Source organism: Lates calcarifer, linkage group LG1 (assembly GCF_001640805.2).
Source record: "Lates calcarifer isolate ASB-BC8 linkage group LG1, TLL_Latcal_v3, whole genome shotgun sequence".
NCBI lineage: Eukaryota > Metazoa > Chordata > Actinopteri > Centropomidae > Lates > Lates calcarifer.
Genome location: NC_066833.1, coordinates 9,751,182 through 9,777,338, shown reverse-complemented (window position 1 = coordinate 9,777,338; position 26,157 = coordinate 9,751,182). Strand labels below are relative to the sequence as shown.

At 39.4% G+C, this 26,157-nt stretch overlaps 2 protein-coding genes and 2 long non-coding RNA genes across 4 annotated transcripts in view; all 4 read left to right on the top strand.

Annotated features, from left to right (window-relative positions):
- The first annotated feature begins 562 nt into the window (after positions 1 to 562).
- On the top strand, positions 563 to 11,307 carry esyt3 (extended synaptotagmin-like protein 3). Its single transcript, XM_018682246.2, has 24 exons — positions 563 to 631; positions 757 to 1,138; positions 2,287 to 2,328; positions 2,528 to 2,662; positions 3,197 to 3,273; positions 3,378 to 3,447; positions 3,535 to 3,624; positions 3,707 to 3,762; positions 3,862 to 3,982; positions 4,157 to 4,333; positions 4,760 to 4,842; positions 5,354 to 5,402; positions 5,677 to 5,766; positions 5,896 to 5,958; positions 6,044 to 6,103; positions 7,581 to 7,652; positions 7,846 to 7,932; positions 8,275 to 8,424; positions 8,512 to 8,855; positions 8,978 to 9,076; positions 9,299 to 9,430; positions 9,550 to 9,655; positions 9,873 to 9,922; positions 10,309 to 11,307. Exons 2-24 carry the CDS (start codon positions 785 to 787, stop codon positions 10,346 to 10,348), a joined length of 2,547 nt encoding a protein of 848 aa, XP_018537762.1. The 5' UTR covers positions 563 to 631; positions 757 to 784; the 3' UTR covers positions 10,349 to 11,307.
- Positions 11,308 to 12,005: 698 nt separating this feature from the next.
- Positions 12,006 to 13,529, top strand: LOC108887114 (uncharacterized). The gene is made up of 3 exons (XR_001961545.2): positions 12,006 to 12,168; positions 12,846 to 12,917; positions 13,093 to 13,529. It is a non-coding gene; the product is annotated as an uncharacterized LOC108887114 (long non-coding RNA).
- Positions 13,530 to 16,822: 3,293 nt separating this feature from the next.
- On the top strand, positions 16,823 to 22,016 carry LOC127142366 (uncharacterized). Its single transcript, XR_007813030.1, has 2 exons — positions 16,823 to 20,303; positions 20,415 to 22,016. It is a non-coding gene; the product is annotated as an uncharacterized LOC127142366 (long non-coding RNA).
- Positions 22,017 to 24,308: 2,292 nt separating this feature from the next.
- Positions 24,309 to 26,157, top strand: part of dnah7 (dynein, axonemal, heavy chain 7) — a 54,892-nt gene continuing 53,043 nt past the window's right edge. Inside the window, 5 exon segments of the mRNA XM_018682245.2 lie at positions 24,309 to 24,439; positions 24,704 to 24,800; positions 25,127 to 25,306; positions 25,544 to 25,604; positions 25,934 to 26,114. Of these exon segments, the coding sequence (XP_018537761.1) occupies positions 25,224 to 25,306; positions 25,544 to 25,604; positions 25,934 to 26,114 (325 nt within the window). The 5' untranslated portion in view covers positions 24,309 to 24,439; positions 24,704 to 24,800; positions 25,127 to 25,223.

The following is a 26,157-nucleotide window of genomic DNA, read 5'->3' as shown; positions in this document are numbered from 1 at the left end:
AATATTCTAAAACCTTTTCAGGCCCTTGCATTGATGTCAACTTTCTCTCATCTTTCAGTTCACTTTAACGTATAAGCTCTCATTTGTTTGCATGTGGATTTTCACTTCCAAAACTTGTGAGACAGCGTTTCAGGCAGACCAGGAAATCACAGACCTTATGACAGAGCTCTAGTAAAATCAGAGCTTCTGTTTAACTCTCTGACTCCATCTACAGGTCATACTGCACATGTGTCCACCTCTCCCTCCTGATGCCAAGATATTTAAAAAAGGGTTGAGATTTTGTGTTTTACAGATGATAGAATGACTACACCAGTATTATTTGATAATGTAGCGATGGTTTGGGCAGATATCCTATCTGATACAGGAATATCCCAGGAGTTCATTACATAAAAATGTGTGAACGCTTTGAAGTAAAAAAAAAAAAATCTAATATCTGAATAAATTAAGGATGTAAAAAACACATGTTCTCATATACTATTAGGTTTTTATTCGCATTCATTTTTAAGATGGAATTCCTTTATTGTTGCTCACGCTTCCCACCCATGGGCTCAGGTGTACCTACCTGTGTTTTGGGAGTTTCAAACCCGGAAGTTTCAAGACAACCACGGCTCATTTTACCACTACACCCACAGTGAGTTCAGCTGCCAGGTTCCTCTGTTTTCTTTCTTTTTGGAAAACCGCGTTAAAGTGAGCCGAAACAACCAAAACACAAATTTGCTCTGAAAGTGAACGTTAACAACTCTTTTGGACCTTTAGAACCGGGTCCCAGCGGGAGTCCGCCCCGATGGCATCCGCCGGACAGATGCACCCGAGCGGCCCGGCGGAGGGAGCGGGGCTCGGGGAGAGCCTGTCGATCCACGGCAGCACGGAGAAGCTGAGCACCTCCGCTGTCAACCGCATCCTGATGGAGTTCCTCGTGTACTTCGGGAGAGCCGTGTTCGTCTTCTACCCGGTGTATCTGACAGGGTACCTGGGCCTCAGTATCAGCTGGGTACTGCTGTGCATGGTGATGATCACCTGGTGGAAGAAAAATCGCCAGTGGAAAGACGCCCGGATCGGAACCGCGATCGACTTTGTGGACAATGAAACACATGTGATCAACAAGGAGCTGCATAACACTTTACAGATGGCATCATGGGTATGTATTGAGTTTATGTGTGATACAGGACCATGACAGACTTGTACAGTTTGTCACTGAGGAGCTTATCTGGGGTAAATCTGTCTTCTTAAGGGAACCAGGCAGGAAAGGTATTTGACACTGGACGTCAAACCCTTGGTTGGTCAAACGAAACAACTCTACATTGCAGCCAACTTGTGTCCTGAAACAAGCCTTACACACTTTGACCGTTGCCTTGACAGCAATGCACTTTATTTGCATGACATACCAGACTCGGGCAGACCTGCCCATACTCAGAAGAGGGTTAAGCCATCCAAATGTGCTGTTATTTTGCAGGAGGTTTGGCCTCTTCACATCTGATTACACCACACCCACTCAAATCAGTGACTCATGGGACCTGAGAGGGAAGAGACAATAAGACGGGTTCTTCTAATGTCAGAGGAATGTGACATGTACAGTATACAGATTTAACCGTTGGGGGCAACTCAAGATGATGATGGTTTAAAACCTAAAATACAAGTTTTAACTCATGCACAATATCAACTCAAGACATGCATGTTTGTGTTTTCCACTCTGTTACCCCATTTATAGGTCTTGAAAACAAATGTACCTTGAATTTTGGGTCAGTTTTCCCTCTTTAGCATTGTAGGCAGAACCCACTGAGGGTTTATTGGGATATAATGGGTGGATATCAGATCGATGATTCCAAACCTCTGTTACAGTCCACAGTTTTGATGCTGCAAAAAAGCCTTGGTAAGCCCCCCAAAAAAAAATTCCTGCCGTGCCTCTCCGCTTCTCCCGCTCCACTTTTACAATTTCCACCATCGTGTTACAATGAAATGGAAATATTTTTTTTTTAAATGCATAATTTCTACTGAGTTGCATCCACCAGAAAGACCTTTTTTCATGTGACAGGTTTTATATTGACTCAATTCACTCATAAGGTGTTTTATAATTTGCATGATGAACAATTAATAATCAAAAATAAAATGATCCACATTATTTTAACAGCATAAACAATAACTTTATGAGCAACGTGATCCTCACCATCACCACCATCATGCATGCAACTGTGCCATCTGGGCTCATTAATGATAACAAGCTCTGTGATTACTACAAACTGGAAATTAGAACCACCTCTAACTTAATTATCATGTTTTGTTTTTCAGGTTAATTTCCCTGATGTTGAGAAAGTTGACTGGGTTAACAAGGTACAGTATTTAAAAAAGAGTTATTACAGTTCATACATCGGTGTCAGACTGTACCTTAAGAAAGGGTTTAGGAACAGTTTGATGCAGGGTGCCTTTAAGCATTCCCTCTGTTTAATAGAACAGGTTAAATTATATTTGTTGTTTGATCAAGGCGTGGGACCAAGGCGTTCTCACAACCTCTGTTTTGTCATGTATCCAGGTGTTGGTGCAGGCCTGGCCTTTCTTTGGGATGTTCATGGAAAAGCTCCTTAAAGAAAACATCCAGCCGGTTGTCAGGCTCTCCAACCCTGCACTCAAGATGTTCACTTTTACAAAGGTCCACTTTGGACACATAGTGAGTTATAGTTACATCTTTCTGTCTGCCATTATCAAATCCATTTAAATCCTCCTGAATATTCCTGTGTTCAGTTAAAGAGTAAACAAATATTTTGGTTTAACTGGCTGCATGTTCTGTAAAACAAAGTACATTGGTGTGATTTACTTTAAAGGTGCTATATGTACGTTTTTGCTATCACTACACTGCTAACATTAGCATTAACAACTGATATCTAACCAAGAACCTCAGCCGTTAGAATGCATCATCTGGACAGAGCTACTTCTTCATTCTCTCATGTTGGACTGAAGACAGACTGAACACTACAGTGATTCACTATTGCAAGCTAGCTGGTTAGCATGGTAACTTCAGTAGAAGAAAAGAATTGATAAAAATGGAAGCAAAACAAGAGTTGTCATTAGTGTGTTGATGCTTAACTTGGAATGTTTCTTCTAGACCGGTAAGTAAACAGCTGTTAATGCTAACACTGACTGTACATGTTGCACCTTTAAAGGAGGTTTATGAGTTTCCTTTAAAACATTTCCCTAATTCCAGCCTGTCAAGATCACTGGGATGAAAGTCTACACCCATGAAGTGGATCAGAAGGAGGTGATTCTGGACATGAATATAAGGTTAGCTGGACATATTCTTCACTTCAGACCTGTGTCTGGCTTGCCATTAGGTGTTATTTTTCCCTGCAGTCACTTACCTCTCACCGGCACTGTTCACTTTGCAGTTACGAGGGTGACGTGGATATTGACGCCGAAGTGAAACCACCAATCACAGCTGGTATCAAGGGACTTAAAGTGAGCGTCTCATTTGTCTGTTACACTTATCCTCGTCATACTGTGTGTGCTTTGTTTCTCTGTAAAAAACTGTCCTGAATCTTCCAGCTCAAGGGGATGATTAGGGTTATTTTGGAGCCCCTTATTGGTCAAGTACCACTTGTTGGAGGAGTCACCTTTTTTTTCATTCGCCGGCCAGTGAGTGCTCTCAGATATTTTCATAATCTTGTTGTGACCTGAAGCTATGTGATTTTTCATGTTTAATACTCTTTTGTTTCAGACCCTAGAAATCAACTGGACTGGAATGACCAACCTTTTGGACAGTCCTGCTTTCAGGTTAGTCTCCACCGAGTCTTAATGGTCTCTTCAACACGTTGCTGTTTGGTTTTATGGTTGTAAATCCTTCTGGTCTCGTTGGTATCTGTCCCCTTCCAGTTCGTTGTCTGAGGACACCATCATGGACATCATTGCTTCGCTCATGGTGTTGCCCAATCGTATGTGTTTTCCCCTCATAGACCAGGTCAAAGTGGATCAGATGAGGTTCCCACTACCTCGTGTATGTAAGACATGCTTTAACATTTCCATATCAGCCATTACCTTCACTTTCTTAACTGCAGTCACTTGTATTTTTTAAATGTCGCTACATATTTTAAACAGATACATTTTGATGTTGTTTTGCCTTTTATAAATTCAGGTATAATGACAATGTTTAAATCTTTCTGCTCCTCAGGGTGTGGTTAGGGTCCACCTGATAGAGGCCAGAGACCTGGTGGCTAAGGATACATACATGATGGGTATGGTGAAAGGCAAATCAGACCCCTACGCAATAGTCAGGGTCGGCAACCGACATTTCAAAAGCAAGACCATCAAAGAGAATTTGAACCCAAAATGGAATGAAGTGCACGAGGTAATTTACAGAAAAGAAACCTCCTGGATAAACTTACAAAGGCATGATGAAAAATGATTAAGATTGTTTCTCTGAACCTTTTAATTTTTCATTTTTTCTGGAATTCAAAACAAAAAAAAATCCATCACACATTCCCTTGTTTGTGAAAGGCAGAGCTTAAGGCAAATACTTTCTGTCACAGGTTGCACTGATGAGCTTCTTAAATCACTGTTAGCAGCTCATTGTTTGAAAACTGAGGTTGCCCCCAGCTCTGTTTACTTTTTAACAGTTTACTTGCACTTTCAGATGTGATGCTCATCTTCTAAGATCTCATTTACTACGTGTAATCCTTTAAAGCTTTTCTCTAAGTTAGGTGTGCTGAGCTGGGGCATAACTCTGCCATCTGAAAGACTCTATAAACATCCTCTTTTTCTTTATCTGTGTCAGTTTGTCATCCATGAGGCCCCGGGGCAAGAGTTGGAGGTGGAGCTATATGATGAGGACACAGATAAAGATGATTTCCTTGGAAGGTAAGATGCTATCTAATTACAACACTAACAAGTAGAAATAACACATTTTGAGTCGCATGTATTCACTGCGCTACATACCAGTCATGAGATTTTATCACTCACTGCTCTACATTTCCCTCCGTGACACTACTTAACAAAACCCAAGGAAACAAATATGTATAAATACCATTATTAGCTTGATTTTTATGTATTATTTTATTGGTTATGATTATCTTCAGTTTAATGACTTTCCTGGGAGAAGCAAACTCAGAGTTCGTGAATAGATTAATAGGAACTTGGGTGGAACTTGAGAGTCAGCCATAACCATATGCTAAATGATGACACAGGTTTTGTACCCTCATGTGTTGGGTCAACTTTAACACTAAATATAGTTAGTGATTGCAAATAGTATACAAATGGTAGCTTGTACAAACATGTTTTTAGAGAACACAGCTGTTGATGTATAATATGGCAAAAATACAATTACATATGGTGTTTTTATGTTATTATGACACATGGCCTTTCTGTGTAGGTATCACCTTGATTTCGGAGAGGTGAAGAGAGAGAAAGAAATGGATCAGGTGAGCTTTTATTCAGTGTTGTGGTTATGCTACAAAAAGTTAGTTGTACCTAGTTTTTACTCTGCTGTAGAAACAAAATGTTATTCACAAAATGATTGGTAGAGCTACAGGATCTTATTATTTCCTACTGTTTTTATTCCTTACAAAATATCCTGAGAGTTTGCATTAATAAAATTTCAAGAATGGAAACCACTTTTACCAGTTTTCTATCTAAATAAAGTCTTTATATGACTCTCATGTTGATTAATGAATCTCTCTCTGTTGGCCGTTGTAGTGGTTTCCTCTGAAAGACATCCAGAAGGGAGAAGTTCATCTCAAGCTCCAGTGGTTCTCGCTGAAGACTGACCCCAGCCTGCTGAGTGAGGTGCAGTAGCCCCAGTGTTGCTTAAATCTCAGTGTTTAACACTGTTTATTCACTGCCATCAGGATCTTGTTCAACTTCCTTGTGTTAAACTTCGTTACCAGCATTATTAATTGTATTGCTCTCTCCCAGTCTACAGATGGCTTTGCTTGTGCAATGCTTGCAGTGTATCTGGACAATGCCTCAAACCTTCCAGTAAGTGACTTCTAACTGGGACTGACTCAGCATGGATAAACAAATGCTGCTTAAATCTGATGTGTATTTTTGTGTTCATCACCAGAAAAACCACAGCGAGATCACAGAGAATCAAAAACATCAAAAGCATGCAAAGGAAGTTCGGGTAAGATGAGAGCTTTTAAAGCTTAGAGTTACATAAAGACTGTGCTCTAACTGTTGCCAGAGGAACCAAACTGCTCCTAAGATATCAGATTTTACTTGATTTAACACAGGCATATGATGACACTTAATCCAGGGATCTTTGGTATGCAGAGGCTCAACCCCTCCTCCTGCAGAACCTGTTTGTACAAAGGTTTTATCACTGGGCATTCACCACAGAGTGTGAAGTGGCTGCATATGGCTATATACATTATGGGTTGTCAAATACTTCTGGGGCATTTATTGTTTGGTTTTTGATTTCTCTTGAGAAACCATATTCCTGTAAAATGTAGTACATTTGAAAGGTATTTCAGGATTGTGTGTTGTCTCTCACTTTACTGCCGTACAGTTGATCGTCCTTCTTGTGTCTTGATGTCAGACGAAAGCCTCAATCACACCAGATACTTTCTGTTGGTGTACATAGGTGTACACGCCCCTGCTCATAGCCGGTATTTCCCGTTTGTCTGGTGCATGTCTGTCATTTTACGTGGGTGTGTTATTATCAGCTGGTGTTCGTGTGGCTAGCTTTCCTCCTCTACCTGAGGCTTGGTCAGGGTGAGTTTCTCAGGCTACAGAAACATGCAGAGTAGAGCTCGAGTTAACTAAATGATCACTAAATCAGTGCACTATTGTACGCACAATCTTAGGATTTAAGATTGCTACAGACAAGTCAATCACTACCACTGAGGTCAGAGACAACTTCACAGTTTCTGTGACTAACATTTGATCTACTCAGCCTTTTTCTTTTGTAAAGATGTGGTAATTTAGGCAGCTCCAAACAAACTGTGGGAATTCTTCAAGGAAATGTTTTGATCAGACCTGTTTAACAAACCTCTCTCCTGTCATTGTGTCCTAACATGACTTGTAAACAGAAGCCTTTGCCTCTGAACGCCCTCTGCTGGCCAATATGTTGAAATACAGTCTCAATGTGAAAAGCCAAGAAGTGACAGAATTCACAGCATTTCCTCACGTTTAGGTTTCATTATCCTGGAATGTTAAAATGAGGTCCAGCCATACAGCAGCATTCGAATACTTCAGTCATAATGAAAGGTTACTTCTCTGTTTGCCAGTGTAAACATCTGTTTTACGTGTCCAGATGGTGTGTTCTGTCTGCAGTGTGTTAGAGAGAGGAATGCAGAACCTACCCAACCTGGAAGGCATCAGAATTAGTTTGCTGATAGTTTCCTTTTGTATGAGTAAAAGGCAGAATTGTGTTACATGGGAAACAAGCACAGAACATACATCCAGTTACTAACTAATATCCCTTAATGTTCCTGAGATTTCCTCCACTGTGTATCAAAATAACATTTCAGTAAACTCCCCTTCTACAACCCCTTCTTTACCTTTGTCTCAGATCTGAGTTTTTAATATTTATACTGACAGAAACATAGACTTATTTATGTAGTTATAATTGATTATCACATACACTGATTTGTTTTCAGCTCACCAGGAAAACTCCCAATCCCAACTCCTTTGTGGAATTTTCCATTGATAATGAAGTTCAAAAAAGCAAGGTAATGCTCTCATTTTATGATATTCAACACTATTTTATCTTTAATTCATTAAAATAATGACGTTGTATCAGGAGAAGAGAGCAGGAATGTCACTGACAGACAGAAATGCTGTACTAACAAAAATACATGTCTGTAGTGTAGCAATGTGTCACAACACTCAAAACAAAAACAACTCATTGTCTTCTTTCCACAGGTTGCATATGCATCTAAAGACCCGGTATGGGAGGAGGGCTTCACCTTCTTTGTGCACAATGTTAAAACACAGCAGCTCACTGTTCAGGTTTGTAAGATAGTGTTGTACACATGACTCAGCTGTAGCTGGTCAGACCCCAAGATGGTCTACCATTATGCCCATAAGTTGCAACAAAGCTGGCATTGCTAAAATGAAGGCCTCAGATTTTAATCAGAATCTTCATATTTAGAAATAATAATTTTGGGCGGGGGGGGGGGGTTGTTCCTTCTGAATCTCTATGTGTAAATATATGTATTTATCCCATTAGAAAACTGACAAAAGAGACCTAGACCTCCATCAGTCAGTCTAATATCTTCAGGGGGGTATGGACTTTAATTTCGTCATTGCTTATATATTATTTTTACATCTCTGTGTATTCTTGCGGTTCAGGTCAAAGAGCATGAGAAGAAGACTCAGCTTGGCATCCTAAGGTTGCCCCTGAGTCGCCTCCTCAACACCTCCAACATGACACTGGACCAGCGCTTCCAGCTGGAGCGCTCTGGAGCAAACAGCCAGATCAAACTGAAGGCCACGCTCAGGGTGGGTACATAGAGACTCACTTAATATAACCAAATACCTAGTTAATGAGAGCTTGTCCTCATCGTTCTGTCCCTAATCACACAATAGGTTCTTGCTGTGGAAAAGCCTCCACCCAAGGTTACTCTCAATCATCCTCCACAAGCTAAACCACAGACCAGCCAAGGAAGTAATGGATATGTGACCACTCCAGCACTTTCCTCCAACAATATCCCCCATACCCAAGCTTCGTCTCCGATCCGAGCAGGTGATTCCCAGAATGGCTCTAATGAAGATCATTTAGCTCACCGCCGTGGCTCTTTCTTGGCTTCCGAAACCTTGCGGTCATCTCCTGCCACAGCAAACATGCGTCGGTACGACTCCCACAGCCTGCTGTCGGAGAACTCCATCGCCTCGTCACGATTTGACCTTTCAGAGGGAGCCCCATACCCAGCGTGAGTGTGGAGCTTACTTCTGTGTATGACTTTCAGTGTGCTGACTTCCACTGACCTATACAGCATGTGTTTTAACAACAGTAATAAAAGTGTGATTAAAGAATTTTTTTTAATCCATATAGGGCCATTAGGAATCATCAGGGTTCATTTGGGGAGATCCATCTGACTGTACGCTACACCAGCCTGAGGAACAAACTCATCGTTCTGGTTGATGCTTGCAGGTACAACAGAAAAAGGCAGCCTTGCTAGTGCAAGCCAGCACCGACATTAACAGAACCTTTGATGAAATATTTTGATGGTATTCCTCTGTATTTACTCGGTTTGAGTGCTGTGACTGAATCAAATGTAACAAAAGAACCAAATGATTTTATTTTCATGGAGTGACAGTGAAAGTCATATGGCTAGGTTGGAGTGGCTATGATAACCCCTTGTGTTGCCTACAGGAACTTATTCCGCTGCAGTGACAACGGCACAGACTCTTATGTCCGTCTGTATTTGCTCCCCGACCAAACCTGGAGACACCGCAAGAAGACACATGTCAAAAAGAGGACAATCAATCCTGTCTTCAATGACAAGTAAGCTCATTTTTTATCTGTTGCTTTATGATTGCCGACCTGATGTAGACACTGTTTATCAAAGGTTCAGAGGTTGAGACTTAACCTGGCATCTTTCTGCCAACCTTCTTTCATCACAGCTTTGAGTTTGACGTGTCACTTCAGGAAGCGCAAACAAGGAAGTTGGATGTGGCGGTGAAGAACAACAGAATGTTCCACACACGGGAGAGAAAGGACATTGGCATGGTAGTTAACGCTGCTTGTGATGGACCATGTCTTTTTGTTCGTAACACAAGTTTTCAAAGGCTAAATTTCCAGCTTCACTGTGTTTCAGAGTTGTCAAAGTTTTTATTTCATACAGAAGTTACAGAACCAATGTCTTCACTGCTACTGTTGTCCAGCTGCAGTTTGAAATTCAGTGTGAATAACTGACTGAATGTTCATCCTCTGCTTCTGTCCACAGGTGCTGATCGATCTTTCACAGATGGATCTGACAAAAGGCACCACAGACTGGTACGATCCCCAACTTCTACTTTCTATGATTTAAATGAAACAGTAGTTGCAAATATTTCTTGGTGTTTTGTTATGAATGTGACACAAAGTTGACTTTGATGTATTATATCACATCTAAGCTGAAGAGTGCTGAATAGTAGTATTCATACTTCCCTCCAGAACTGTGTACATTTCCTTGCAGGCATTACTTTGTACAAGAGAGAAAATCCTTAACCAGCATCTAATCTTGTCTAACATTCAGTAAGAAAGCAGCCACTGTTTGCCCTTAAATCTGGTTGGAGGCAAAGGCCCTCTCTGGTCAATACTAATACTGCACTGCATTACTTATTTGTTATTACTTATTCAAGTTTAAATATAAGAATATTCGACATCTCTTTCCTCTCTAGGTACGAGCTCACACTGCCAGGCCTGAAGAAATACAGCTAGCATGTAGACGTCTGTTTACATCTTAAAGAGTCACCACTGCAAGGCGAAACACACGCCTGATGAACTGTATATTCATTTGTCTTCCTGATTACCAGCACATACTGTATGGTAATATCCCAAACCCCAGCCATACTTAAGGTCTTACTGGGAATAAATGGTTGAAGTGCATCTCATCTCATTTACAGATATCCCACATGATTTAACAAAAATATTCAGATTAGAATATACTGTTCTAAATGATCTTAAACAGAGCAGACAAATAGTTACTAATAAGACTTTTAAAGATGCTTTAGTATCCCAGAGACTATCAACATATGCATTTGTATCAATTTATTGTAGCTTGTTTGGACTGATAGGTAGAAATTATTCTGATTAATAATGCTATCACCAAGCATTTTCCATGAAAAGAATGTATTTAATCATAAAATTCTTGTATTTGTACTCTATTGATAAACAAGGTAATGTCTTTATTTCAGATATTTTTTGTGAGATGTTTGTTTTTTTGAGTTGATCTAAACCAAATTATCCTGTTGTATTTTCATGTAAATAGCTGTATTTACAGTTTGATGTAATATATCAAGGGAATTAAAGTTAAATAAAACAAAAAACAATTTTGTTCGTTGCAGCTGTGCATGGGAATCATGGCATGGGTTACACACTTTAATACACAGTGATACACACATACTCACAGCTGGATATAAAAAATACTTTTAAAAAAATGTTGTACAACCTGCTTGTGCATATCTCGATTTTATTGTAAAACATATATTTAAGATACATAGAGAGTACTAACAACAGCTTTCTGTATTTATGTAGAATTTAAATAATTCAGTAGCTGGGTCATCTATGAAAGGTTTCCAGTTCTGTTTTTTTATAACCTTCTAAGTGACTGTAAACTTTAAGCCAACATATTTATGTCAAATAAATATATTTACGCCAATAAATGTTTATGAAAGTGAGTGTGGTTGGTTGTCACATTATACAATACTCCATACTTTTACACATTTACCATCATACAGCACATTTTAATTAGATTAAACTAAATTAATTATTTGGTACCTAGTTTTACAGTCTGCTTGTCGAGTTGACATCAATTGACGCTCAATTGAGTCTGCCAATCACAAGTATGCTACCTCCCACCAATCACTGTCATAGGTGGCTGCGTTGACTGACAGGCTCCATACCCTCTAGGCATAATCACACATTCACTGACCCCTTGAAAACTCATTATCTGCAGTGACAATCCGTTTTTATCTTAGCTGAACATAACAGTCTTAACACAGTAACACTATAGCATAACCCTAACATGTCACCCAGTCCGTTACAGCATCCTTGGGCAAGATAATGAGCCTCAAACTGTTATACAAACTGACCATCACGCGTATCATCTGTCAATCACCTGCCTCCATGCCTCCTATTTATCTCTGACTAAAACTAAATTTAAAACTCTTGTCAAATTGAACTCCGTAAAATATCGCTAGCATTGTGGCAGTGGTAGATCAGAGCCCCGATAATATTCCAAAGCTCGACGAGGCACCAAACATTTCTGCAGGAGGAAAGTTTTGGTTTTTACGACCCTCCGCAATCCTTTAACGCATCAAGCGCATGCGTCCTCCGACTATAAGAGATGACGTCAGACGCCGAAATTTAAACACCATGGTGAACTCAGCGCGGTGTCAACGTTCCATGGCGGGGTCGAGATTTAAATCCCCGGGGGCTTAACGACGAAACTGCCCTTGTTTAAAATGTTCGGTAAAATGAAGAGACACCGGGACGATCGCGTTCAATGACAGGAGGAGCTCGGAAACTCACGGAGAAAGGTTTGTAAAGCTTCTTAATTAGCCGCGAGTTACCGTCCGCTGTCAGCTGTGTCGGTGCGTGTTGGACTCATAAAGTTTGTAACGTATTGTGTTTGTTTAGAGAAACATTGTGTAACTTTACTGCGCTGTGGGAACGCTGGCTTTTGCATCATAATGTCGTGTTTTGGTTGAATTCTCCGTATTTAAATGCAAGTTCAGAGTTTAGCAAAGGAAATGTCGGAGTGGTGTGTGGTCGCTCAGAGGGACAGTGCTGTAAACTCGCATTAGTTCTGAATGGATTAAATTCAGATGGTGAGAATACCTGTGGGATGTTTTAACCACAAAAACACAACAATGTATACAAAGCGGCAGGCCTCGCGGCCTCCAGCGTGCGCTCCATTTTGTTTCAAGCAGGTTTAAAAGGCCTGACGGAGGCTGAATATTGACTGCTTTGTTTGTTTGTTTGTTTGTTATTGTGAGTTTAAATTGAGAGTGTGTGTTGGTTAATAAATTCAGTCAAACTGTTGGTCTCGCAATTCTGAAACAGCCGATGCAATCAAACAAATAGAAAGCGGCCTCTCCAGGTGCGGCGCACCTGACAACGGCGAACAGCTGCGTTAATGTAATCCAACTGAGCATGTGTGAGTTAAAAGAGTTCACTAATGTGCTTGTTTTGCTCCTTTTGTTATCAATAACAGGACAATGCCCTCCTGTAAGCTGTGTGGAAAAGACTCCGGGAGAAAGTCGTCTTTTAAACCTCACCAAGAAGAGTAAGTGTTTCTATTAAATTTGCCGCCAGTTGGCCTAATATAATTCCTATTTAATATTACTGCTCGAGTTTAAATGCGTTTAATGTCCTGCTTTTATTGTGAATTTCAAGGTTAGGGAATTGAGATGTGAATCGGACTAATTTTTTTTTTTTTTTCTCCCCCCCCCCTCCTATAGGTAGATCTACGAACCAGTAAGACTCATTTTTCTTATTACTCTTTATGGATGGCCGCCGCGCCGCTTTCTCACAAACACGCACACATGCACGCACACTGATCATTACATCCTCCCTCTCTTTGTCTTTGACTGTGCATTGAAGTTGAATTGTCCATGACCGCCGTGTCATGACTGCAGCTTGAAATGTTTTATGTGCTTTATGTGTCTTTGCTTGACTGCTTTTTTTTTGTTTGTTTTTTTTTGTTTTTTTTTAAACATCCGTTTAACCGACATAGCCTTAGTTTGCGTATCCAATTTGACCCTGGCCACCCATTATTTCGTCTTTGTCCAAAATGGCCACCCATCCCTTTGTCTCTTGTTTGTCTTTTCTATTTCTCTCTTTTTCTTCACTGTTGAAGAATAGATAGTTGACCTCTTAATTGTGTCGGGAGGGCACCCCTCCCGACACAATTGAGCATTAATATTAAATTAATAATTTGGATAGTGAGCTTATTTAGAAGACTGTAGGGTTTAAGAACCTTAGGCCAGAGAAACTGTCCCATCCTTTTTAGGCCTAAATAGGTAGGTAGAAAAAGACTGGCTTTGGTTTTGTTAAGCTACTGATGGTGTGATCAGGAAGAGTGAGATGTAGGGTTAGAGCTAGACAGCTAAGGACAGGAGATATAAGGGACTCTTCCAATGCTCTTTAGTGGATCAGATAGGTTTAGATAATAGTTCATTGGTCATTAACCTCTACAGGCTTGAGTGTGTGACAGGGAGGATTTTAGTGCAGTGATTTGATGGAGCTTTAATAGATGATTGGAATAGTTTTTGTAGTGGTGCTGTGCCATGACTATTAATTTCTACCTCTGTCTAATAAGCTTGGGTCAATATTTGTACACTAACCCCCTTTCTTTTTAGGTAAATCTACAATTGGTGAGTCCCATTTTTATATTCTTTAAGTCTGTGTTGTTGGATGGTGCCTTCCTGTTTAACTGTCTGTCTATAGTAGGGCTGAACATTTAATCAAACTGTTATGCTTGTATGGTACAGAAATCAACCAAAATCACTTTTTTTTTTAATTTAATTTTTCAGTGAAAATAAAACTTAAAAATTATCACTAAAATCACAACTACCTTGAAATTAAAATATCCTCAGCCCTACTCTAGATTTTTTTTTTTTAAAGTTTTTATTAGACTGTAATAAAAATCCATTAGGGTTGTGTGTGTGTGTCTCTGTGTCAATGCATCATCACACAAACATACTTCCACTTTATTATCGCTTATCATTTTCACTATTTAGAAATAAAGTAGATTTTAAAAACCCATGAAATTACTGTTTGGACACAAATTTAGTTTTTAACCATATGCCACCTTAGACAACTCTGGCAGCTAACATAGCCTACATAACCATAACCCTGTTCCAGTGATAAATGCAGCTGCACAAGCTGTTCATCCAACAAAAGAAGAGGATTGCGTCTTTGTTTGTTATTTTTTTTGTTATTTTTGAGCCGCCGTGCCATCTCTTACCCATCTATCCCTCACCAACTTTGTCCCGGCCGCCGAGCCAATCTCTCGATCTATCCATTTCCTCGTTCAATCCATCCAACATGATATATCCCCCCCCCCCAAATTCATCTACCAAAAAGTTAGGGTTGCGTCTTTGTTTGTTATTTTTGTGGGCCGCCGTGCCATCTCTTACCCATCTATCCCTCACCAACTTTGTCTCGGCCGCTGAGCCGATCTAACGATCTATCCATTTTCTCGTTTATGAGTCAAACATGGCAGTCTACCCATTCAAATTTAGCCCTCCTTATCCACCTGTCCTAATCATTAAAACATCTGATGTTTAAATAATAACTGCCATGCCTTTTAATTGTACTGGGAGGTTTGATATACACGACTACAGGAGTGGGTCTTCCACCCATTTTTGCAGTCGTTTATATCAAACCCCTTCTGCTAAATAAAACTAACAAATTGTCTTGTGGGGTGGGTTTTAAAAAAAAAAAGTGACCTGTTTGGAGTCAGTTTTTTTTTTTTTTTTTTTTTTTTCCTATGTATGACTGGGAGGGGGGTTTGTGTATGTGATTTGATAGGGCTGCAGTAGATGATAGGAGTAGCTTTATTAAGGTGATGTTGTATAGTGTAGGTGCCTTTCCCTGGAAACAAAGCCTTAAGTCTGTCCATCTTTTGTGTCCATGTTTCTGATAGCCGCCGTGCTATCACTGTTTGTCTTTTCAAAATTTTTTCTGCGCGTCCGTCGTCCATGCGCTGTGGTTTTCCTTGGCCACTGTGTCCAGCCCATCCATAAATAATTATGGTTGCGTCTTTGTTTGTTATTTTTTTTTGTTATTTTTGGGCCGCCGTGCCATCTCTCATCCATCTATCCCTCACCAACTTTGTCTCGGCCGCCGAGCCGATCTACCGATCTGTCATTTTCTCGTTTACCCATCCAACTTAACCCCCACCCAATTGGTCAACAAAAAGTTATGGTTGCGTCTTTGTTTGTTATTTTTTTTGTTATTTTTGGGCCGCCGTGCCATCTCTTATCCATCTGTCCCTCACCAACTTTGTCTCGGCCGCCGAGCCGATCTAACGATCTATCATTTCCTCGTTCTAATCAGTTCAACATGGCAGTCTGCCTGTTCAAATTTAGCCCCTGAGTTTTCCTTGGCTGCTGTGTCCAGCAAAACCACAGTGCTATGGTTGCCTATTTTTAATTTTGCCATCCAAAATGATGTCCAACCAAGATGACTGACCATCCGTTCTTCTACCCGACTTAGTCTGTATAATCGGTGTCGTGTTTTTTTTTTTTTTTTTTTTTTTTTTTTTTCCCTGGTGAATCTACAAACAAGTAAGTCCAGTTTGCTTAATTGTGGCTGCCATGCCAAACCTTTCTTTCCCTGTCTCTCACACAATCACACACACATACACACACACTGATCCTTACACTTAATCTATCCACTGTCTTTTTCCAATAAGCCTGTTATGTCTTGGCCTCCGTGCCTCACAAACATGCATACATACTGATACTGTGTGTCTTTGTGTCTCTCTCTTGTCTGTCTTATCTGTTTGTGTCTCTTTGTTTTGTGTCTGACCAGACTGACATTCAACTTTTTTTTTTTTTTTTTTTTGTTTTTTTTTTTTTTTTTTAATTGTACAGTCTGTATCTTGTCTGTCTCTTTTGTCTTTGTGTATTTGTGTCTTTTCATCTGTGTCTGACTGACGTTAGCTTTATTGGACTTTCTGTGTCTCTGTCTTTATCTTGTCTTGTCTGTCTTTTTGTCCTTGTCTATTGTGTCTTTGTCTGTCTGACGGACTTACATTCAGATTAGCTTTAATGGACTGATCAACACGTCAAATTGCTTCATTTGACTGACTGTCAATTAGCTTTATTGGACTGACAGATCAGAAACCTCTACTTCTAAAGCAGTACAGAATATTAACATTTACAGATAATTGACAATAGTTAAATTAATATGCAATTATAAATAATCTCATTAATATAATGGCTAACAATTACCTTCAGTTTAACTCATGATCACACGGGACAGAAAGATTGGCCATTAACTGTAAGGAAGAAACAAGTCTGGTAGATGAACATGGCACATGCCATGATTATTATTATTTATTATTCTGTCTCTGTCCAATCAGCGATGGATCACCTTTGGTGCAGCTACTTGTATTTCAGGTAGCTCTTCAAAAGTAAGTTTTTTTTTTTTTTTTTTTTTTTTTTTTTGAGGGGGGGGGGTTTAAGTGCTATATGAAGGTAACTGGACTTGCTTGAGGTACTGGAACACTTTTCACCTTAAAGGGTTTCTTCAGTTCTGTCCACTTGCCTTTGTAAAGCACTTGCAAATACCATGACCCGGATGACTGGATGAGATGCTTCAAAGAAAAGTAAGGTGTCATTTTTATTTTAAATTCTGTTGTTTCAGCTTTTTTGTTTCACCATGCCTGTGCTGTCTCGGTCCACGCTGTCTATGTTTGTCTGTCTTTCTTTGTCTCTAGCTTTGGTTGGGTCTATCTTTGTCTTTGTTTCTCCATCTCTAGCTTGTCTCTTTTGGCTGTTTCTCATTGTCTGTGTCTGTCTATCTTTTCCTTCCATGATGCGCCTTTAGTACTATGTACCACCTAAACTTCAGGGTCACATATGCAGTCTATAAGTATGAAGTCAGGCATTTTGATAGTCTGGGGTTTCTGTGATTGCTGGAGAAAATTCTGATTGGTTTCAGGTTTTCCTCTTTGCTCACCTTGTACTTTCAGAGTTAGGTCATTCATAGTTTCATTCCAAATTGATATAAAGACCAATTGGTGATGTTTTGAATATTTCCTTTATTGCATTTTAGAATAGTGTTTTATTTGCTACTCCTATTTACTATATCACCAGTAGTAATAGTGGTGTAGTGTAGTAGTGTAGTTGTGTTGCTGTCAAGATCATCACTACCAAAGTTTTGACATCAGTTTTTTGTTTACTGTACTTCACATTTAATTGGATTTTGAAGTTAAAGGTTGGCTTGTCTCACTCTGCCAAGTCTAATTTCAACTGGAGTCTCAAGTAGAACCTTTTGCGTTCAAGTAGGTCTGGCGCGGTATAGTTTCGTATCCGTGTTTATTTGTGCGTCATGTTGGGAGGCCTCCCGGCAGGGGAATTTTATCCCACCCCTGCAAATCGTTACATTTCTAGGATACGGTAGCATCAATCGCTGACGAGAACTGCGGCATCAATGGACTCAGGATATTTTGGCCATTTCCGTATGTACATGGGATTGTCCTTGGAACTGTTTATTGCTTGACAGTTACTGGGCAGTAGCGCGTTTGGGTTCTCTGGGAGAGAGTAAACCTGGCAGAAAGAGACAACTCAGATACCTCCTACAAGGATTCTTAAGAAGCTACTGGACACCCAATTTAGGTGTATGTGTTTAATTTTCAATCTATTGGTGATGAGGTTGACAGTAACGATAGCTATGAAAACCAAACTGATGTGTCAAGTGTAACAGTTTATCACCATATTTTACAGTTTGCTATACTGAGTTACCTGGTGTTGACATACTTGAAATGCAAACTTCATACAGGTGCTGTCTTGAAGTAGAAACAGCATAGAATTAGAGCCAGATGCTGCAGGGACAGTACTTTTGTTAGAAGTATTGCCCTTGTTAACAGGGGTGAAAATTGACAGCTTATATGAGGTTGGAATTGTCTGAAATAAGATTTCCATTGTGGGAGGCTCTACCTCCTAGGATTTCCTTTTGTCGAATTTCTTTCTTTCTTTGACTGCTGCTCATGTCACGCCTTCAGAGGGAGCCATTTCCTACTTTGGCATCATTGTTTTTACATGTTTGGTAATATGTGGCAGTAGCCAATTGACAAAGCAGACGGCATGAAATGCTTAACCTTGATTTGTCCAAATTCAACAGACTCCTCTTCTTACTCGTAAGTTAGTATCTACACATTTGATTTCTGACATAGTTGGACAGCACAATTCCACAGTGAGATCCTAAGGTCTCTCTTTGTGCACACGTCCTGGACAGAACCAGCAACAGTTGGAACAAACCATATTTTACATATTAAACATATTTATATCAAAATTTGGCAGTCATAATCAGGGATGAGCTAGAATGTCTTAACACTACAGAGAACAAGGTCAACAGAGTCGACTCGTATCACATAAGAAGGTAAGGCTTTTCTCCTTCCCCTTCTTCTCTGTGTGTGAGGAATTCTGTGCTTTAAGTAAAATTATTGGTAGACCCTGTTGCTGATTGTTTTGAAGTTGTACTTTTAATGTATAAGTGACTTTAGGGTATTTAAGAAATTGGGGGGAAATAACTAGCCTTACAAGTAAGCATATAGACCAATGCACCCCCTACTGAGTTTTGTGTGCTGTGGTTGTGCAGTTTCCAAAACCAGACAAGGATCCATCTGCTTTTGTGAATCCGCTGACCATGGTATGCTCTTAAGACCTTATTCCAAGATGTGTGCAACAGATAACTGCATAACAGCAATATAAAAGTGTATATCCAAGAAAGCTTGTTAAATATTACCATGTGTAGATAATGTGAAGAGTCTGAAGCATTTGGGTAAATTTAGGGCCAAGCCTTTCAAGTAGTCTGCTTTGTCAGTAGTCTACAACCACATCTTACAAAGGATGTAAAAACAATGCTGAATTAGGAAATGGCTCCCTTTCATAGATGTGACAACAGCAGCAGTGAATGCTGGAAAGCTGCATGAAGGGACAATGAGACCTGGGGGAAAATGTGGTGTGATTATTAGGGTTAATGTAGAGAGAGAAGCTTTAGGCATGCTACAGAATCCAGAGCTGAGGAACTTTTTCTAGAGAACTGGGTAATAGCTGTTTACTGTTTAACAAACCAGGACACTGTATTAAGCTTTGTCTCCAAATAGCTCGCCAAGCTGGCCAATCATGGTCTGAAGTGTTATTCAGATAGTTGAATCTGGGAAGTTACAGATGATAGGCAACACAGACACCTGTTAGCCAATGTTGGAAACGTGTGGGTGGAGGGAGTTGAAATGCAGATTAGTCTGTGCATTTAGATTCAAGATCTAGGTAATATTATGGCATTGTTTCTGGTTAATGTCAGAGCCAATGGATAAGGATGGTTTTAGCCCATTGTGGCAGGTTTCAATTGGCCCAGTATGACCCAGGCAGTGGACATGATGGAATTTTCTCCAGTATTCACAAGGAGGCCCCAGGAGAGACACCAAAATCTCCTCTGTAGCAAAAAGGTTAGCTGTGGTACTCACACCCTTGTTTAATTCTGACAATTTGGTCCTGTCACATACTTCACAGTATCAGCAGCTGATATTACCCTAATGTGCTTTGACTATATGGCCACAAATTTAGTATACTGCAGTACAATTGGAATGTCTAAACAAAATAACTTTTGTACCTGCAGAATTTGGTTACTCCACTCAAAGAAATCAGAGGCATTATTAGATTTAATAAAGTACAGGAAAAGGAATACACTTCATTGTATTTTTTTTTTTGTTAGTTATAGGTTGCCCAAGCCATATTGTGATTGAGGTTGCAGTGGTTTCAGCAGTTTCCTGTGGCTCCAGAAAAATCAACGTGGGATGCTGTGACCCAGCGAAGTTGTGTCCTGGACAGCTGTGAAGGAGGCAAAGATGAACCAGACCCTCCCTGATGATGATGATGCTGATGATGCTGATGCTGCTGTTGCTGTTGTTCCTGTTCCATGGGATTGATGTCTTCAGGTGTGTGTGTGTGTTTTTTTTTTTTTTTTTTCCTTCTATAGATATGTTATCCAGTTCTTTTGTAATCTTTGCTTGCTTTATACTAACTGTTTTTTCTTTGTTTGCACTCAGATGTCCAACCTTGAGGAAGCCTGGGATGTTGGGGCCTGACCTGAGCTCACCAAACCCTGCACACAGCCTTGACCTCCAGACCCCACCTCTGAGTACTGCAATATGCCACAAACCTGGCAAACCTCTGCAAAGTGGTCTGTCACCTTTTGCACAGCTCAGTTACTGATTAAACCCAAACTATGGCCATTAATGAACAATGTTCATGTTAATAAGTGTTAATGTATACATGTGTACACATGATCAAGATTGTTGATATCTGTATTTTTGTTCTTCTGCCATAGGTATTTATGGAAATGTATTTTTCTGATAACTGAATTCCCCTGTGCTGTCAAATTAGTTTTTCCCCATGATAAACACTACAGAAGCCAAGCACTCAACAAATGGTTCAACAGACTCATCTTCACACTCTCCACAAGTCAGTCTATCTATTTGATTTTTAACATAGTTAAACAGCATGTCTTCAGAACTAGTTTTAAGACCCCTACATCCTCACAGAATCTAACATTTGAGGCAAACTTTTGCTAATTTTTTTCCAAATTTGGTAAAGAGCTATGACATCTAAACACTACAGAGAACAAGGTCAACAGAGTCGACTCGTATTTCATAAGAAGGCAAGGCTTTTCTCCTTCCCCTTCTTCTCTGTGTGTGAGGAAGTCTGTGCTGTAAGTAGTTATTGCAAATTTTAGACCCTGTTGCTGATTCTGTCTTAAAGTTGTACTTGTAATGTTTAAGTGATTTTTAGAGGTATTTAAGAAATTGGAACAAACCTAGCCCTATGAGTAAGCGTATAGACTGAGTTGTGTACTGTGGTTGTGCAGTTTCCAAAACCAGACAAGGATCCCTCTGGTTTTGTGAATCAGCTGACCATGGTATGCTATTGTTATCTTACTCCAAAACACATAATTAATGTTGACAGCAAACAAACAGTAGTTATCCCAGATCAAGATATTGGCATGATGAATATGGCAAGGATAACTGCATAAGGGCAATATAAAACCTAGTTAATGCATGTGCATGAAAGAAAGCATGCTTAACATTACTACTTGTAGATGGTGTGAAGACTCTGGGTCAACCATTTCAAGTTGTTTGCTTTAATGGTCTACTCACATCTTACAAAGCACATTGAAAATAATGCTGAATTAGGAACCACTTCCTTTGCAGATGTGACAGCAGCCTTGTACATGTACAAATCTATTGTATCCATTAGTCCTGTTTTATTCCTTTTTTTCTTTCTGCTGTGTACTTATTTATCAAAATGTATTTTTTGTTAACTACATTCCCCTGTGCTGTCAAATTTGATTTTCCCTTGCGGGGATCAATACACAGAACAGATCACAGCACAGAATACTCAAAACAACACTAACACACTACTCCGACACTCAACAGGACGAGACACTTGACACACAAGACACTCTATACAACACAAACTGGACACTTATCTTGGGAAAGAGCAAACAAAACAAATTTTGGATACTGTTGCCAAATTTGTACTGATGTTAAATGGATATTCAGCTCATAGATAATGTATAATGACTGCATTTAAAATCTGTACTGTTATCTATATTACATGTATGCTCCTGTGTTTGATACTAAGTAAAATCATTGCTCATTTTCTTAATTGATTGGTTTCCCTGGTTCATTTTTCCTTTGTATTGACAACAACAAAACACACTTTTTCTTAGACATAGCCTTTGGGAAATGCACAGTGGTTGTATAGCAGTTGCACAAACATGGACAACTTGATTAAGTTTATTGTCGTCATGAGGACAGAGTATGTAGGTAATTATCTGTATTTGTAATGAGGGCACTCCATGTATGAAATATTTTGTTCAGCAGTTCTTTGCTAAGTAGTCCTCTGCTGGTTTCATCACAACATTTATGTATGTTACTATTTTGACTATTTATTCAGCACTCTCCCTTCCTATCCTGTAGGTTATATTAAAGTGTGCATATTCTGAGAAAAGTTGATACAATGGCTTAAATGCTAACAAAGTCCAGTGGTTTAGCTTGTTGAAGTTATAGAATTTCTTGTTGTCCAAGATGCCTAAATCTAGTCATTGCTAAAATGCTACCTATAGTTACAGCCCCCAAGTTTTACATATGGCTTTAAACTGGTCTAGTCTGTTTGCTAAAACTATAACTATAAATATTTTTCTGTCTTCTGAGAATAAATTCAACATAATCACAAAGTCCAAAGATAAGAAGGCCAGAGAGTTATGGATTATCACCAAATCTGTTGCCTCCACGTGTGGCATTGTCTACTAATATGTGACCGACTTTTACAAGTGGGATAAGAAAGAAAGGAGACCCTTTCTCTAAAATCAAACGATTGAATAGGTAGACCTGTCACAGCATATTTCCAAGGATCTGATCTGTGTCATATTATTACACTCAGTATAACAGACTGTTGTCCAGAAAGAGTTCTATCCTCATCTCCAATAAATAAAACTACTTTTGGGGCATTTGCAACATGTAACTAGCAAAAAATAGTCTAATTGCTAGAAATTTAATTTCAAATAAGTAAGACGTTCTGTTTCTTCACCTGCCATAGTGGCTATTGACTGAGTCAGCAGTGACGTGACTCTGTGAGTCTAAAGGCTGGTATCCAGAGCCTGATTTATTTTGGCCAGACAGTGATGGAAACCACCTCCCTCCTCGACCTACAGAGACTGTCAGAAGTCCTGATGACTTCTATAATGTCACCAGTGAAATGATGGTGGAGAAGAGACACAGCAACATCTTCATCTGTAGAGTCCAACAGGAGACCATCAACCAGACCAGAGAGACACAAATCAGCATTACAGGTATGCATGGCTTATACATTCTTTATATACACACTTGGTTAAATTAATGCCGCTTTTATATTGCAATATAAATATAATTGTGTTCTGTGTTATTTCAGCTGATGACATCGAGGTTCCAACTGGTGTTCCTGTTCATTGGATCATTGCCCCGCATTGGCTGTTTGCTGCTATAATCAGCTTTGAGCACAAATGGAGATATAATTGAGCAAAGTTAATTATGCTTAACATTAGTTTCATTTTTTTCCCGTCCGACATCTATACAGTTTTATTGTGTGAGCTGAATTTCTGATGAACATACAGTGAATAAATCCACTGTACACTACCTGCTCAGCACCAGACGGCCACAATTAGACATCAGCTGGGGAATTTAGTGGAGCATTAAGCTGATAAACCTTTTTTCCTCACAAACTGATGGAGTGGGTTCAAAGTAAAACATTTAAATTGCATTAATCAGGTGGATGCACTACTCCAGGAAAAAATGTTTCCCCTTATCTGCTGATTGTGTAAGAAGGCAACTGTTTGCCGAGACATCTGCCATGCCCAATTAAAAAGTGAAAATGCCAGTATTGTATTTGTAGCTTGTTTTCACTGTCAGTAGCCAAAAAGTTACATTATTGCTGATTCACTGCCTCATTATAGATATATATATAAACTCTGGCTCTGGTTATTTACCTTGCTCTACCTTACAGACAACTTTAAAACCTTCACTCTGTACACATAAACTGAAACAGACAATCAAGTACCTCCATGTATCTTTAAAAAACAAACAAATCAATTAAGGTTACAGCAACAACTCTATAAAAATCATTTTCTCAGAGTTGTAACAAATACTTCCTGATCTTTCTAAATTACTGGAGGCTTTTGTTTTTAACCCAGTCACTGTTTATTTTTTATTTTCCACACATATAACCTTATTTACTAAATCCAGCACACTTTTATTAATTTATTTTTTTACCATTATTTGTTTATTTACTAACATTTGCCTGACAAATGTTATGTGCGCATGTCACATATTTTGGCACTAACGGAACGCCATACTTGCCGGTGCTAAGGAGTTCACGAGCTCGCTGTTGCTTACTTAGCAACGGCCCTAGCAACGACACAGAGGTTTGTTAAAGAGCGAACGTTAGCGTATGATAACATTGCACAAATATGAGTTTAGCGCGGAAAAACGCAAATATTACGAACAGTGTAGCTTTCTTACCACAAAACCCACAACAGGTAAGTTAAATAAGCGCTAAATGAGCAAACGTTACGTTATGTAGGCTGGAAAATGTCTTAAACCTAAAACTTTTAACTGACTGTGCCACTTACCGGACATTACACCAAGTTAACCTTTTCAGTTATCTTACGGTCAAATGTCGACGTTGGTGTCTTTTACATAGCCATTTCTTTAGGTTTTTTAGGTTGCATATTTGTATTTAATCCAAATGCATCTAACGTGTTCATGTAAACACCAAACTAATGTTTAAGTTCGTTGTCCAGGTTCACAGAAAACGGCCGTGGATGGAAACCAAACCTTCATTTTCGCCGTGTCCCCCAGTTAAACAGAAACCTCAAGGAGCTGAAGAAGCTGTACAAAGTGGGTTCACTTTTTAAATTAAAATAACATTTTTCACTCTGGAAAAAAATATTGGTTTCATACCAAAGTAATAGAGTATGATAGAATAGAATAGAATAGTACTTTATTGATCCTTGACAGGGAATTGCTTTGTTACAGCAAACCAACACCAAATATGAGTTAAAATAAAATTAAACGGGACAAATGAAATCAAGAAGAAAGAAAAACAAGAGCCATACAGAATATTACACAAGATATTGCACGTGTGCCGCTGTGTGCCAAGAGGCTTATATTCCTAAATGCTGCTGCATTTGTTTATATTTTTGTTTGCTAATTGTGTGCTGTAGGAGATGTGCTGAGTGAGGTGACAGTCAGTGGACAAGTACAAGTTATGGCAGACGCCAAAACCTGTTGCAGAGCAGAAAGACAGTGCAGATCCCTGGGATGTCCAAGCACTGCAGCAGCACCCGCACAAAACTCAATAAAAAACACAAGACTCTCCGTGAAACTCTGATTAAATTCATATGGTGAGTTGCACCATTTTTATAATCTTTTAAGCTTTGTAATCTGTCTGTCATGCCAGTTCTGTTTCCTTTATATGTCTTGGCAGCACAGGAAGGACATGACTAACTAAGCACTTAGATAAAATGACATGTTTAATGGCCATTTTGTACTGTAAACCATAGCTACTAAACAGCTGCTACATTACACTGCTTAGGGTAGTAAACACTGTATATGTCAATCATTTTTCCTGTTCTTTTTAGTCAGCAGGAGGGGGAGGATGGCAGCTCTCTCCAGTTTACACCACAGAGTGACAGTGAAATGGTAAAAGTGCAGTGCCCACTGGTTGAAATATATGTATTATATCACATTATTTGTCATGTTTCCAAAAGGAACACACTGTACCCAGCCGTCTTTGAGATAATCTTTTCAAGACACTTGATATAGCCTTTATCATTGTTTTGTTTTGTTGGTCTCAGTGGTTGCAGTTGCTAGGTACAGTAAGTTTCTTTCTGAGTGCAATCTTTATCTTCACTTACAAATATATATTATTACATATTATTGGAATTCTTGCCTGCACTAAGCTCAGGCAGTATGTGCAGTAGGTTAGAGTACCATTACTGAAAATGGTTTATGATGTTCTGTCCTGTCAGAAATATAACTACTACATCCAGAACGGGATAGATCTGGAGAATGTGTCTCCTCTCGAGGACTTTTGGCTGACGAATATTCTGTCATTGGTCCCCTGCCACCTGAGGAGCCTGAACGCACCACTGGAGCTGCTGGTCAATGAGATCAGGGAGGACTACTTGCTCAGCGTCAAGACCGCAATCTGTATTTATTTTATTCACCCCAAAATCTGTGGAGACTGGATATT